Source organism: Clytia hemisphaerica, unplaced genomic scaffold (genome assembly GCF_902728285.1).
Source record: "Clytia hemisphaerica strain Z4C2 unplaced genomic scaffold, Clytia hemisphaerica genome assembly, whole genome shotgun sequence".
Classification (NCBI taxonomy): Eukaryota; Metazoa; Cnidaria; class Hydrozoa; order Leptothecata; family Clytiidae; genus Clytia; species Clytia hemisphaerica.
Window position 1 is genome coordinate 1,699,167 of NW_027104297.1, and position 15,884 is coordinate 1,715,050.

At 36.5% G+C, this 15,884-nt stretch overlaps 2 protein-coding genes across 2 annotated transcripts in view; both read left to right on the forward strand.

The window, feature by feature from the left end:
- LOC136817354 (vacuolar protein sorting-associated protein 11 homolog) overlaps window positions 1–15,770 on the forward strand; it is a 34,616-nt gene extending 18,846 nt beyond the window's left edge. Inside the window, exons 31-37 of the mRNA XM_067073695.1 lie at window positions 502–549; window positions 7,245–7,318; window positions 8,875–8,970; window positions 9,255–9,314; window positions 9,882–9,948; window positions 10,413–10,478; window positions 15,167–15,770. Coding sequence (XP_066929796.1) covers window positions 502–549; window positions 7,245–7,318; window positions 8,875–8,970; window positions 9,255–9,314; window positions 9,882–9,948; window positions 10,413–10,478; window positions 15,167–15,250 — 495 coding nt within the window. The 3' untranslated portion in view covers window positions 15,251–15,770. The remainder of the gene's footprint in view (window positions 1–501; window positions 550–7,244; window positions 7,319–8,874; window positions 8,971–9,254; window positions 9,315–9,881; window positions 9,949–10,412; window positions 10,479–15,166) is intronic.
- On the forward strand, window positions 836–2,217 carry LOC136817234 (myosin heavy chain, clone 203-like). The gene is made up of 2 exons (XM_067073570.1): window positions 836–980; window positions 1,249–2,217. Exons 1-2 carry the CDS (start codon window positions 927–929, stop codon window positions 2,215–2,217), a joined length of 1,023 nt encoding a protein of 340 aa, XP_066929671.1. The 5' UTR covers window positions 836–926.
- Window positions 15,771–15,884: the final 114 nt, after the last annotated feature.

The following is a 15,884-nucleotide window of genomic DNA, read 5'->3' on the forward strand; positions in this document are numbered from 1 at the left end:
AGATTTTCACAGAAAAATTTTTTCGGCTCAAAAAACGAATCTTTATCTATAAGAATCGCTATTTATAAGCATAGATCAATGTTCTTAGCCATATTATTTTTATTAGTTTTTTTTTAAGATGAAAATGTCACGGTGGAGGGCAATAGTATCACTTGTTTACTTCTTATATTCAACTTTCACTTTGTGTCCATTTGCACAAAGTAGTATTTTTACTTGACCCCTTACGTCGAGTCTCATTGAATAACGTCCTTGTTTGTTTTCAAATTCACAGCCTTAGAACATGAGAAATTCTGGATTTTGAAAATTTTACGTTAAATATTGGCATTTTCGAGTGAAATTGGAAACTCTGTTTCGAGAAAAGACCCTCGGTCGGGTGATTTAAGTATGCACATGTAAAGCATCCTAAATTTCCATCGAGCATTTCTATCCTAATTATTCCAATCATTTGAAAAGGCTACAAAAATTTAAGCTAAAACGTTCATTTTCCTTTCTCTTACACAGGACTACATTATCCGACGTTTACAACAAGAAAATGAACAAATCGCTAAGGTGCGTTCTCTTTTTTTTACAAATGAGGGAGTGGAAGTGCCAAAATGAGACCACCATAAAGAGACTATGAAAGAACGTAGAAAACGAGAAACGAATAAAAACGACAAAAAACGACAATAAAACGACAAAAAACGAAAAAATGACAATAAAGAACGACATATTTTATACCTTTTATTTGTTTGTTGACGTCAAATATTTTTTCTTTGACGACAAGTTTTCTATTTTTGCTGCAATATCTGATTGGACTAAGTTGAATGGCAATGAAAATTTTAATAATTGGTGGAAAACGTCAAGCGAGTGGATTATTGCGGCTACTATTATTTGTTAGAGTGTATTTTGCTTCAATTCAATATAAATTAATCTCACTTCTCATAACAATGGGCGCACAAGAAGTAGAAGGACAAGGACAATCTTATGGAGGGAACCCCTTGGTAAGTACACACATACAATTATCTTAATTATCTGTCACCGTAGGTGACATGAATTTTTATGCATTATAGCACTATACATTATTCCAATCGCCATACAAGCCAGGTTTTTCGGACATAAAAGATTTGTTTTTAAATCATCAATTATACTTAAAGCCCGCCGTTGTTTTACGAAAACCCGGCTGAAATTATTGAAATCGTAAGATTTAATATTCATGTTTTTTTGCTTTCCGCTTTCCACTTGATAAACTCGACGCTATTCTTTCTCTAGTCCTACGAGAACCAACAACTTCTGCAAGAAATTGAGAAGCTGCGATCAATTCTGGATTCCAAGGATGAAGTTATCAATCTGCAACAACAAGAACTCAACCACCTTCGGGATGAGAAGCCTGGTGACGAACAGACCTCCTTATTTGAAAATGTCATTTCTCTTCAACAAGAAGTGGGAAAACATAGAAATGACGCTGAATTCTATAAAACTGCGCATAGGAAGAGCAGCGTGGAGCTGGAGAAATCCAAGCAAAATGTTGAAGATTTGCTTCTCACTATTGAAGACCAGAAAAACGCAATCAAAAAATCTGCAGAGCTGATAGATTCGTACGAAACGCAAGAGAAATGTTTCAAGTTAATTATAGAAGAACATGAGAAAAATCTTAGCGATGCACATACCAACATTGAAACGCTGCAGCGAGGCCTGGGAGCGAGTCGCAGAGTCAATGAAGAAATGCAGACCACTATTACTCAAAAGAATCGACGTATTGCAGATCTTCAGGTGGACAGTGAGGCTATGGTTTACACAGTGAATCAGATGCAACGTCGAATCAACCTTCGCGATCATCGTATTGCAGAACTGGAGCACTTTCTTCAAAGCGCGGAATCAGAAGCATTGCGAACAAAACAGATGAGTAGACTGATGGATAAAAACTACGAAAGGAAGATAGAAGACTTGAATGCTTCTATTTGTCGTATGGCTACGAAGCATCGCGCGTTGGCTAAAAGACTTGCAGATGCTTTAGAAATTCGAGAACGGCAGAGGTCAGCTTTCAGCTGTTTGGTGGAACAAATGATGAACAATAGAAAGCGGTTAGAAGATGAAGAGGAGAGGAGAAAACGCAAACTCTTCAGTTGTTTCAGGAGTAAGAAGAAATCTGCTTTGGCGCATGAAATGGAGATGCTTGATGAACTGTTATTTTGTATCAGAAGACCGTTTGAAGAAAACACGGATGGTGATTTTGATTAATTGCCAGCCATTTTCACCCAGGAAGGATCGATCAATCGAAATCTGAAATTTTGTCCGAGAAGCAGTACCACGATTTGCTCCAAATAATGTCAAACTATACCTAACCAAAGATTTTGAATACGGATGAAAAAGAGTTGCGTTGATTCAGGGCACGTTATTTCACCGATATTTCGGGTCATTGTGTTGAAGAAGACCATGCTCTTCAAGGGCAATAAAAATGGTGGTGTTTTTCTGTAGATGCGTTTCTCAATTTCAAATCTCATTATATGTGTTTTGGCGTATATTTTATTATTTTAGAAATATAATAAGCTTTTAAAAAAGAACTAAATATAATTATTGTAGTGTCTTTCCTTGTCCTTTCTTTTTTTATACAGTGTGTCCCAAAAAACAAACAGAAAATTTTTATAAAGTAAAATTACTTAACAATTATATGAATGGCTGATCGCAAACAAACTCTCGAGCTTCCTATTATATCTAAAACGAAAGTTTACACAATCTCATTTTGAAAAATAAGAAGGACAAACAAAAACATCGTCAATTTTTTTGGATCTAGGTATAGAGTCGATATTTTACATGAATAGCCCAGTGATGTAGGACTTTGGTAAGTCTTTCGATTGTTTTCACGGGGTCCACGGACAGTCGGCTTGATGGCTCAGCTATACTATAGATAATACTATAGATAAAAAAAAACTACTATAGATAAAAATCATACTATAGATAAAAAAAAAAAAAAAAAAAAAAAAAAAAAAAATGGCTCAGCTATCTACCGGGTGTGCCACAAATAAGTTACCCTCTTTGATATGATATTGCAGGCAGTAGCGGAAAGATTTTTCAATGATTGTTTCGGAATCATTCAGAGGAAAGCCTAACTTAAAATTTGATTTATTACTTTTTAATTTTACTTTATTGGTTCAAAATTTTTGTTCAAAAACCTAAAATGTCAATTTAAAAAAGTATTAAAAAAAGGCTAAAAACAAGGGTATCAATTTATGAGAGAAAGGACTTCTTTTACCAAAACATTTAAAAGTACAAAGCATTGCTCCTTGTAACACTCTTTATGTTTTCTTTATCTCTATTGATTTTTTTGACTTCTGTTTTTCCCTTGGGCATAAACAAGATGCAGATAATGCCTCAACCCCCACAAAATTTTCAACATCTTTCCAAGAGTTTCCGAAAGTTTTCTGTGTGTGCATCATCGTTGAGGTGGAGAAGGTGAAAGTTTTGAGAAAAATGCCTCGTTTGAACTGTTGCAGCTCATCTTGATTCGCCCTGTATTTACAGGGATGCTTAACCTTGTAAATAAGTGTTTTTTTACATAATGGAAATACATTTTTTCCTGATGCATAAAATCGTTTTGTGTCTCTATTCATTACAATCAATTTAATACTCTCGTTTTTTACCTTTATGACATTTTTTAAAATTGATATTTTAGGTTTTTGAGCATAACTTTTAAACCAATAAAGTAAAATTTAAAAGTAATACACCAAATTTTAAGTTAGGCTTTCCTCTGAATGATTCTGAAACAATCTTTGAAAAATCTCTTTTCTACTGCCTACAATATCAAATCAAAGAGGGTAACTTATTTTTGGCACGCTCGGTATGAACTAAAGGAAACATTGGCAGGAGCGGGGATTCGAACCGTGAACCCCTAGTTTGTAACGCTGACACCTTTGACCACTTTAAGCCACCAAGCAAGTTTTCCGATATTTTTCACCAAAACTTCAAATGCTTAGCCTGCTAAGTCTCACTATTGATCTGAAAGAATATTTGGATATGTTGATGTCATAAATAATTCCTCACATTACGGACTGCAGATGTTTTTATCAGTAGGCTTGTTTTTTATCAGATACGAGATAGGAGACAAAGATGAGTGAACAAAAAAGTAAAATCAACACAGTTTGTTTTTTACGATATTTCGTTCTATTTTCAGAACTTCATCAGATATAATACTGCACAAGCGTTAACACATTTTTAAATGCTACAAAAATCAGTGATGCGTAAAAAAAAGGCGAGAAATAAAAAATTCTAATGAACAAAGGAAAAAATTCTATAGGGAATAAAACAAAGAAAATGTTAAAAAGATTTAATAAAAATAGGTGCGTAGCGATATATTTACAACGTTAAAACAGTACAATAAAATTGATGAAAACAACCCCGTGGGGAATAATCGTCGAAAACAATAAAACTAAAAAAATTTTTAACAAAAAAGGTTTCGAATTAGCACAGTAAACGCAGTGGAAATTAAAACGGAAAATTAAATGCTCGTGTCCCCTTCTGGTTTATTCAGGACAAAAAGCAAAACAAAAAGAAATTACGGAACAAAACATGGGAACACCTGATACTAGTAGAGCACACATCTGTGCTGTAGGCATGCCCGTAGGTCATACCAAGCAGTCCAAAGAAGGGCGTTCTCCCAAAAACGACCGGTCATAACCAAATGACCGCAGTATAAGCTCAATACTAGCATCAGTTATCCCCAGAAAACTGAGGAGTTCAAAAAATGGCCTAATCCGGAACAACAACTTCACGATCATTCAACCCGTGAGGAAGGAACGTATTAAGTTTATATTGCCAAAAACGTTCTCTCTTCCTGACATCTTCAAGGCTATTTCCCTGGTCAATAAGAGTGTATTCAAAATCTGCAAAACCGGAATGACCAAGTAGGTCAAAATGTTCGTGAAGTTCTTGTTGTGGCACAGTTTTGTCCTTGTGATATTTGTTACACGATTTATAATTACTGAACCTAGTTCTAAAAGGAGTCGTGCAACTACCGACATACTGAATACCGCAGGTTTTGCATCTAAGAAGGTATACAACATTGGATGAGCTACAGTTCATAGATAAGCCACGAATGTTGTATATCTTTCCATTCCTAGAAGCAAACTCTGATGTATTCTTAACTGAAGGACAAACACCACAGCGTTTTCCAAGACATGGTTCACTCTGGCCTTTGTTATCATCCCCCAAGGTAGGGACTTTCGCGCGAACCAACATATCTTTAAGACTTTTCCCCTTGCGAAAGCCCACTAACGGCACGTCTTGGAAAACCTTTTGGTGTACTTTATCAAAAGCTAAAATAGAGCGTGCCTTCCTTACAATCCTATAAAGGTTCCGGAACGCAGGATGGTAAGTTATCATAAGAGTGAGCTTATATTTCTTTGCACTCTTTTCCTGCTGTAACAGATCCTTTCTATGGAACTTCCGACCCTGTATCACCTTCTTGCGCACCAATCTCTGGCAATATCCTCGCTTGAGTAGCCACTTTTCCAAATCATCGCATCTTTTGTCAAACAACTCGGGCTTCGAACAGATACGGTTTAGCCTTAATGTTTGACTATATGGTATAGACGTCTTACAATGATCCGGATGGCAAGATGTTGCATCAAGATATTGGTGCGTGTCAGTTGGTTTTACATAGAGGTCGGTCTCTAACTTATCCCCTTTACGACTGACCTTAACATCCAAGAAATTGATTTCTGAGTCGGAAAAGTCTGCCGTAAATTTGATAGAAGGATGCTCGGCATTCAGATATGTCAGAAATTCGTTTAAAGACTCTTCCCCGTGTTCCCAAAGCAAAAAGACATCGTCGATGTATCTCCACCAGACTAAAGGCTTAAAGGGAAATTGTCCAATAAACGTTTTTCCAACATGTCCATAAATAGAATAGCATACGAAGGGGCCATTTTTGTCCCAATCGCTGTTCCTCGCTTCTGTTTGTAAATTTTACCATTGTGCTCGAAAACATTATTTTTGAGTACACAATCAGCCAAATCGAGAAGACTTTCAGTCGAAATATTTTTGTCTTCTCGTTCATCCAGAGCGAGTTTTAATGCCTGCAGTCCTTCATCATGAGGAATGTTAGGATATAGGCCAACTACGTCTACTGTGCATAATAAAACATCTTGTGGCAATGAAGAAAGAGAAGAAAGTTTCCTCAAAAAGTCATTAGTGTCTTTTATAAATGACTTAACCTTTTGAGCCAGTGGTTGAAGATGAAAATCTAAAAAAGCCGAAATGTTCTCCGTGTAAAACGAAGAATTAGAAATCACTGGTCGACCTGGAACGTAATAGAGCCGCTTGTGAATTTTAGGTAATAAATAAAAGCGACCTAACTTGGGATTGTTGAGAAGAAAATAGTCCAGTGTCTCATGAGAAATGTCACCTCTATCATTGATCTTGTTTAGACAGGATTTTATTGTCTGAACAAGAGGACCGACAGCATCATCCTCGAGTCTCTCTTAGACGTTTTCGTCACTAAGCTGAGACTCGGCCTCTTTAAGATAATCTTCCCTATCCCAGATCACTATCCCCGAACCTTTGTCAGCCCCTTTTATAATAATAGAATTGTCATTTCTCAAGCTAGCAATCGCTTTTCTCTCCTCCCTTGTCACATTATGATGTTTTATTTTTGTATTGATGTTGAGAATTTCCTCTTCTAATCTACTTAAATAAAGACAAGGAGACAAAGATGTATAGGTCTAGCCTGAAAAAAGAATGAAAATATCGTTGTTAACATAATTATTTCTTTTTTTTTCTCGGGCTTAATTTGTCAAAAGAAAAAAGTATAGAATGTGTTTGAAGCCAATTCGCTGGTCCATCTCTCTATCGCCCCTGACTTGTTCTGACTTTGGTAATATTGAAAAGTTGGTCTCACTATAATCTGCAATAGAAACAAAAAAGGCTGTGACTTTTGATACTCCAAAAGATATTTATGATTGGATCAGATATGGCAAAGATTTAAGTATATGCTAGCATTACTTGAACCTGCATTTTCCGATTTTTGCTGTTTTTGACTGGATTTTTACGGATTCCCTAGAATTTTGCTTAGGATAAGCATCCTTCAAGCATTTTTCAGCCTTGACAATCCCCTGATCTAAACATATCCGTTCCAGTTTTTGGATTTTTTCATCATATGGAAGAAATTCAAAAGAGAAGCTTAAAATAAAGAAGAAAGCAATGTAAGGATGGTCGTTTAAAGTAATCGTTTCATATACTCCATTATTTTCACAATTCTTCTCCTTTGACAGGATGAACGGATGATCCGAAAATATCGGGAAGACACGGAAAAAATGAGATCGCAAATCGAAGAACTTCAAACATGGTAAATATCGCTGGTTCTCTCCATTTTCATAGATAGTTTTTAAGGGATGCAAAAAGTTTCTTGTGGTGTCATGCTTTTTCTTTAACTTTGGTGACCAAAATTGAAAAAAAGAGCAAATTATTGAGCTGTACAAAAATGTCCCTCATCACTAAAATTTTAATGACGTCAACGATCTCCACCTCAAAAAGTTTTCTTAGCGGACGTGGTTTTGAGGCCGATTCGCATCTTTTGCAAAGAAATGAATTAGAGGGATGCTGACAGCTTTGTTCTCTTTAGATGTTACTTTCTCCATGAAAAAGTTTAAAGCCATAGAAGGGCTGGAGGAGAACCTTTCTTAGAAATAAAGAAAAATGAAAGATTTGCACCGCTATCATAGAAATTCGAGAAAGGCAGAGGTCAGCTTTCAGCTGTTTGGTGGAACAAATGATGAATACAAGAAAGCGGTTGGAAGATGAAGAGGAGAGGAGGAAATCCAAACTCTTCAGCTGTTTCAGGAGTAAAAAGAAATCTGCTTTGGCTCATGAAATGGAGATGTTTGATGAACTGCTGTTTTGTATTAGAAGACCGTTTGAAGAAAACACGGATGATGATTTTGATTAATTGCCAGCCATTTTGATCAAAAAAAGATCGATCATTTGAAATCTGAAATTTTGACGTCAACGATCTCCATCTCAAAAAGTTTTCTTAGCGGACGTGGTTTTGAGGCCGATTCGCATCTCTTGCAAAGAAATGAATTAGAGGGATGCTGACAGCTTTGTTCTCTTTAGATGTTACTTTCTCCATGAAAAAGTTTAAAGCCATAGAAGGGCTGGAGGAGAACCTTTCTTAGAAATAAAGAAAAATGAAAGATTTGCACCGCTATCACGGATTGAATCTAAAGTCCGTTCCAAAAAAACTTGACAGTCTGGTTGGAAAAATAGTTTTGAGCGGATTATTTCAAGACATAAAGATATTTCAAATATTTCAAAATTAAAGAGAAAAAAAAAGATCCGAGACCTTGAATTTACACTTTTCTAAAATTTTGAGTTTCGTATCTTTCTTGGATTAAGTGAGTCCATTTCAACCATTTCAACCAAATCGGCTTGGTTCCAAGTTTGACAAAATTTTCGGTCCAGTAGAAAAAATGCTACTTCAATTTTCATATTCATTCTCTAAATAATTTAAATATTTTAAAGGCTTAAAATAGTCCGCTCAAAGTTGTCTTTCCAACGAGGTTTTAATTTTTTCCTTCAAGAGCAATGTATAAAAATGATTAGACTTTACTAACTTCCTTGTTTTCAAGTCTTCGTTTTTCGAAATTTGGCTAAAGATCTCACTTTTAAACCTTAGACATTTGGATTGGAAGTAAGAGGTCCATCCAACGAGGTTTTTAACCAAATAGCTCGTATCAGGAACTTCCTGCCGCTTAAGATGATCTCTGACATGATTTTTGGGAGGTTTTGAATTACAAGGAAACTTGGAAGTAAAAACAAAGCTCTTTATCTCTTTTACCCGCACTGCATAAATCTCTTTTGAACAAGTTCAACAGGTGATCTTTATTCTGTTTTTGTTTTCAGTGCAAAGATCTTCCAAAGTTCGAAATGTATGATTTGCTCTCGACCATTGGAACTTCCAGCCGTTCATTTCCTCTGTGGTGATTCTTTCCATCAAGCGTAAGTGAAGATAAAAATTCATTTGTGTTCAAGACCTCGATTTCGAAATAAAGGGGTGCCAAGCACAATTTCGTTTTCTAATATGGGAACTTTCGAAAAGGAAAATTGTTAGCTCTTACTCTCTTACACAACGTCATTTTTCTTTAAGATATAGTTTTTTTCCAGATTCCTGCCCCCAGTTTTACATTTTTTCACCTTTGTCCATCCAACATTGATCCTCACAACATTCCGTCATGAGAAAACTTGATCCTTTAACCCCTTCTTTTTTATTCCATTCTCCTCAGATGTTTTGAAAGTTACGCAGAGAGTGAAAACGAATGTCCTGTCTGCACTCCTGAAAATAGGTAAGCATAACAAAATTTCCCTATAATATTCGATAGAATAATAACTCAATGGTTGAGATTGAGTTTCAAGCCCGAAGGGCTAGAGGCGAGACTCCTGGATGGGAAATGAAACCACTTATTTCCCATCCAGAACACCCGCACGTAGTTTTTACACAAACGCCGGATTGAAACTAAAATCTATCGCTAGGATTTCAAAAAATGTAGTCTTCCAAAACAAAGGAACCGTTAGATACAATCCGTCGTCATGATTACGGCGTGTTCTATGTGCGTTTTGGATGGGAAATGAGTGACTTCAATTTCTCTTGCCTGAGAAGGGTTAAAGTTTCGCCTCTAGCCCTTCGGGCTTGAAACTTAATGGACTCAATCAACCATGATTCCATAAACGGAAATAACCTTCTTACTTCTTTCAACTCATAAATCTTTACAAAAGAGATTTTACTAGTCAATCTCTCCACAAAAACGTGTTCACTAAGAGTGTTCGAATTAGACGAGGTGATTGTGATATATTTTTTTTCTGCTTGCATGAGAGGATTGTCTTAATTATTGGCTCTTCATTTGTCTTTGAAGGAAAGTGATGGACATCATACGGTCGCAAGAAAATAATACTCAACTCCATGAACAATTTAATAAACAGGTACTACTATCACACTTTAGGTGTTAGCGTGAGACCTGGGTATTAGTGTTTGAACCCCTTTTTCATACACCGTTCAATCCATAGATTGTCAGCCGATTGGCTGTTGACCCTGTGATAGCTATCGAAATAGTTTCTAAAAATCCGACATACTGGGCTATCCATGTAAAATGTCCACTTTATCTATGACTAACCCCGTTAGAGAAAACTTTGTATCGTTTTGCATCGTTTTGCACCCATGTTTTAGGAGGTTCAGTATCCAAATAGCAACTTATCTACGAAGTTTTAGCTGGTTGGGGATTTTGTCCATATGTAAAAGCTAATTCTATCGGACTACCTGGCAAACTTTGGTTTCCTAGCGTGACGAGCTTACTTCAAACGATTATTGATAACTTTGTTAGATTTCGTAGAACAAAGTCCAAGCATAATACCCATAATAAATATTGTCATTTATTTCTTTACCACAGATTGAAAAAGCACCTGATGGTTTTGCAGTTGTGGCAGATTACTTCGGTAGAGGAGTCTTCAATAAGGTAAAATATTCCTTGACGCAATAACCTAAGAACAAATTAAGAACAATCTTGTACTATTTGTACAGTGAACTCTGGGCAGTTTATAATAACACGCCTATCAACCGTTAAATGTCTGAAGTAGCTGCATAGATTTTTTCATAGAAACATAATTTTAACGCCTTTCCTCCTCGATAAACTGGACCCGTATTTTTTCCTATGTGGAGTTTAGGGTTGATAAGGGCTACTTAGACTACACAATAACGAACAATAATCGACAGTATGGTTTGTGGACCGTAATGTACGAAGTAAACAACTGGTATTCTATTATAAAAAAGAATTTTATTTCAATCAATCAAAATTTAATTTTATTTTTTATTTTTATTAATTGTCTTTCAGGCTCTTCCATATTTTACAATAGCTATTCGTCCTATGTAAAAATAATCATATTTAAATAAAAAGATAATTATATTCTATGAAAAAAATATTCTGTAGAAACAAAAAAAAAAAACACACAAAAAAAAAAACTCAAGAATACTGACAGAGCTCGCAAAATTGCAGATTGTAAAACCGTAAAACTGTAGAAACAAAACACAAAACACAAAACAAAACTCAAGGATACTGACAGAGCTCGCAAAATTGCAGAAAAAAAACAGAAAGTATAGCTTGTTAGTGTTGTAGTGGTAAATTAGGAAAAGTTCGGTTAGTTGTAATAGTATTGAAGTGGCTAATCCTGCGAAAATTTCAGTGTTGATCAGACCACAAGACTAAAATATCAAGTAAATATTGTAAGGTAAATATTAATAATATAATCACTAGACCTCATGATCATAGAATCTACAATACAATGGCTTGAAATAGGAAAAATTTTGAAAGTGCGTGAGGTATGCCAAGAAAAAAAAACAAAATAAAAACTAGCTCGACCCGAAAAACGTTGCTAAGACTTGAACATGATGAGAAATTGTAGAGTTGAAAACTGCTAACTCGAACGAAGAAAACTATAAGATTAATTAATGTATAGATTGCTGTGAGGTTGCCGAATGTAGAAAAAAAAATTAGATATAACGTGTATAAAATATTGCCAGACTACGATCTAATAAATACTTTTTTTAAATATTGCGAAATTTTTTGTGATCAGGTTCTTCCCTGATCGCTTTTGGAGTATCATTCAAAAGGCGACTTGCCTTGCCAACAAATAATTTTTCCGATACATTAGTCTCGTATTTAGATTCAACTTCCTCAACATTACGAGTATTACGTCCAGCGACTCTTAATTTAAAACCTTTTAAGTACGATGGAAACTCATCCTGGTGAATCGATTTGTGTGCGAGTTTCAAAAGTTCAAAATTAATTTGCTGCTGGATCGGTAACCAACCAAGCTGTACTACAACCTTCAATTGTAGAATATCTCAGCGTCACAAAAGCTGCAATTCTGCATAGCAGTTTATCAAGTTTTTTCAACTGGATTTGTGGCAGGTTCCAGAACAATGAACAACAGTAGTGTAACTTCGATATAAGAAGGGCTTCGGCCAGTTGCTTCCGCAGACGAAAAGTTGCTGTACGACGAAGATAGCGTAGCACGTATAATTTTGCGTAAACTGATTGACAGAGTTTATCGATATGAGTTTGCCAATTTAGATTTTGATCGAATTGGATGCCAAGAAGTTTATAAACGGTAACTCGTTCTATCAGTTGGTCTGTGTGATAGATATGAAAGGTTGCGTGATCGGGGTTCATGAAATCGTGAAGGTTTGACATTCTCAGTGTTGATAGTAGCATGATTTTGGTTTTTTTGTTATTAAACGCCAGATTATTAGTGCTTGACCATTCTCTAAGTTGGTTTAAACGATGTGTTAAGTTGACGATTGAAGCTGGGAGGTTTACTGTCTTACAGTGTTCATAGATAGTAGTGTCGTCTGCATACTGGTTTTTACTCCCACCATCAACGTTATCTTGTAGGTCGACGGTATAAAGGTTGAATAGAATTGGTCAAGTATAGAGCCTTGAGGTACCCCAAACGATACAGTTCCGTAGTCAGATTTTTTGTCGTCAATCTGGACGAATTGGCGACGATTACATAAGTACGAAAGCATAAGCATGGCAGCACTGTTCGAAAAGCCTATCTTTCGTAGTTTTACCAGTAGCGTTTTGTAATCGACGGTATCGAAGGCTTTGGAATAATCAAGAAAGGCGGCTAGTGTGACTTCGCTTTTGTTCATCGCACCAATGATGTCGTCTCGTATCTTCATTAGGAGCGTTTCGGTAGAATGACGCTTGCGGAAACCAGACATGGTTTGTTGATATATCTGGTTTCTTTCGATGTACTCAACGATCTGCTTTGCCATTAAACGTTCGTAAAGTTTTGATAAGATAGGCAAAACAGTGACGGGTCTGAATTGGTCAGGAGTGACGGACTGTTCAGTTTTTGGAATCGGTGTTACTTTACCGATTTTCCATTGCTGATGGAAAGTGGTTTGAGCGATCCCTGTGTTTATGATGTGAGTTAGTGGTGACGCTAGATGGTCGGCGATAGGTTTGATCAGCGATACTGGTAGATTGTCATACCCGACAGAGCAGTCACTTCGAAGATTCTTTATCTCTTTGACAACTTGATCATAAGTGACGGGTTGAAACTCAAATTCCTGATCAACCTCAGTGACGAAATTTCGAAGAAGATGTTGGATTTCTTCAGTGGAAGTTGGTTGCGATCCAAGGATTCTTGGTGCCGTGGATAGGTAGTGTGCATTTAGTACGGATGGTTGGATATTTATCACACTTTTTGTTGGATTGAGAATTCGATGAATCAGCCTCCAGATTTCTTTTGGTTTTTTCGATGAAAGAAGTCTGCGGTAGAAAGTCTTTTTAGTGTGCTTTATCTTTCTTTTTAATGCATTGCGAGCGTCACGAAATTCGTTCCAGTCGGAGTCTGATTGAGTTCGATGAGCAGCGATGCGCTTCTCATGGCAGCTTTGCTGTAGATCGTTGATTTGTAAGTCTTTCATCCAGGGTGCTTGCGGACGAGTGACTTTGATTCTTTTTAAGGGTGCGTGGCGTTCGACGCACTCAAAGAGTAGATGATTGAGTGTGCTTAGACTATCATCTGTACAATCGGTTGCATAAACGAGATTGAACGGTAGGGTGGAAGCATCAGCTACGTATGTAGGTAAGTTGAAGTTTCTCATGTCACGTATTACTTTGTACCGTGGGTCGAATCGGGCGACACGAGTATTCAAGCAGGCAAACACGGCATCATGATCACTGATTTCTGGTGTTGGTAGAACTTCGCAGAATTTGACTTTGCATGACGAGTTGGTCGAAATGTGGTCAATGAGCGACACTCCTTTACGTGATGGAGATTTGACATGCTGGGTGAGGTCGAACGAACGAAGGGTTTCGAGATATGAATCTTTTATTTGAGAGTTCGATAATAGATCGATATTAAAATCACCCGTTATTACCACGTTTCCCGTCCAATCAAGAATAGCTGTTCCAACGATTCTGTCGAAGCTTTCAAGCCAATCCGCTTTTTCTTGGTTCGTGAAGTTCGGTTGATACGTAACATTGAGGAGTAGTTTAGAATGTTTGTTTTTTCCTTCAATTTCAACCCATTAGATGTTCGAGGGCTGGGTTGATGTTGGTGATATCTTTGCGTATTTTGTGCTTGATTTCATCTTTGATGTATATGCCGACACCACCACCACGCCTGTTGTCTCGGTTATGATAATAAAGTTTGTAACCTTCAATTTTAACATAATCAAGTAAGAAAGGATTGTCTTTTAGCCAGGTTTCGGCGAGTGTTACCGCATCGAATTTGTATTTATTAACAAAGAGCACAAATTCATCGAACGTGGATACCATGGACTGTGTATTGATGTGAGCGATGCTAAACAAATGTCTATTTTGATTGAGTTTTTCGAATTGTAGATCTTGGAATTGTTCTTGTTGGATCTCTTGATCAATAAGCGAAAGATCTCGTAAGTTGCAGAATGGTAATACAGATGGTAGGCATTGGGAACACATCCAACCAGTGATTGTCGAATTGCGCTTCGGGTCGACGCATCGAAGATGGGTCTTTTGTTGGCAGCGACAGTAGGTCACAAGTTTACTGTTTTTGCGTACTGTTTTGGCACACAAAGTACATAGAGATGGCCCAGGATTGAATTCAATATCGCCTGACAAAAGGATATCGGTACCTGAGATGTTAAGCTGGAACGAAGCAATATGGTTGGCATACAAGCGGATCGGTGCACAGAATCTATGTTTGTTGTTATTTTTCGAAGCAACAAATCTCGATCTGTTGGGCGAATTTTCCGATCTGCGTGACAAAAAATATACCAGGAGAAGCAGCGTGACAATCTTCTTCTTTTGATGCATATTTGAGCGCTCTGAACTGCAAATTCGTCAAATATTTAGTGAAAAACTTCTTGATTTTTACTTTTTGAACGAACAGATGTTTGAACTTCACGAGAACCCATAGTCATTCTTTTGTTTTGGATGCAAAAACAAAACAATCTCCCTATATTGTTAGAATATTGCCAATGGAGCTGACAATGTATTGCGAACTTCTTTTCAATATATTGCCGGCACTGAGCTATTTATCGTCAATATATTGCCCGACAATATATTGTGTAGTGTATGTAGCCCTATAGGTTATGAAAACAAATCAGCAATGATGGAAAAGATTTCATATTTATTTTCTACTTCTGTATCAGGTGACGTTATACACTGACAGTAAAACACAACAACCCATGCTACCTGTTGATCCACAGAAACAGAGACAGACGCTTTTCGAATGATTCTTTCCGTTGTTGTGGCAACAATGGCAAACTACTCCAACATTCAGTTCCAAAGAGAGGATTCATAATCTCTCTCTAACACAACCTCAAATGTTTATTTTCGCATTTTTGATGCACCATCTCGCCAATTATTATAAACTTGGGAGGATTTTTCAAACCGTTGACAGGAGTTGAACATGTTCATAAGCATACAAAACTCATAGAACAGATGAATCAAATACAGCCACTTCTTTGCATTTACTTTATTGATTATGTTGATTTACATAAATATGATTTGCTCGACGTGGTGAATGCTTTGAATTGATACGAATAAAATTTTAGACTCGATTTCATAACTCCATGCGAACATGGAGCGGAGAAGCACGTGGCTATGAAACTCATTTCGAAAACTCGCGCAAAACGATGAATATTTTTCCTATTTTTTATGAAATTGCTTATTTTTTAGAATTGGATATTATAATAATGTATTTGTAAATTTTTGAATTATAGAAGAAAAATCTTCAAGAAAGATTAACAGACAGCTCTAATCATGAAGGTAATATAGATAGATGGAGTGTCAATGCCTTATTTTCTATTCTGATTTATCATCGGAAACAAACAGCTGTTTGGTTGCTTTGGGAATAAGATGATTAAT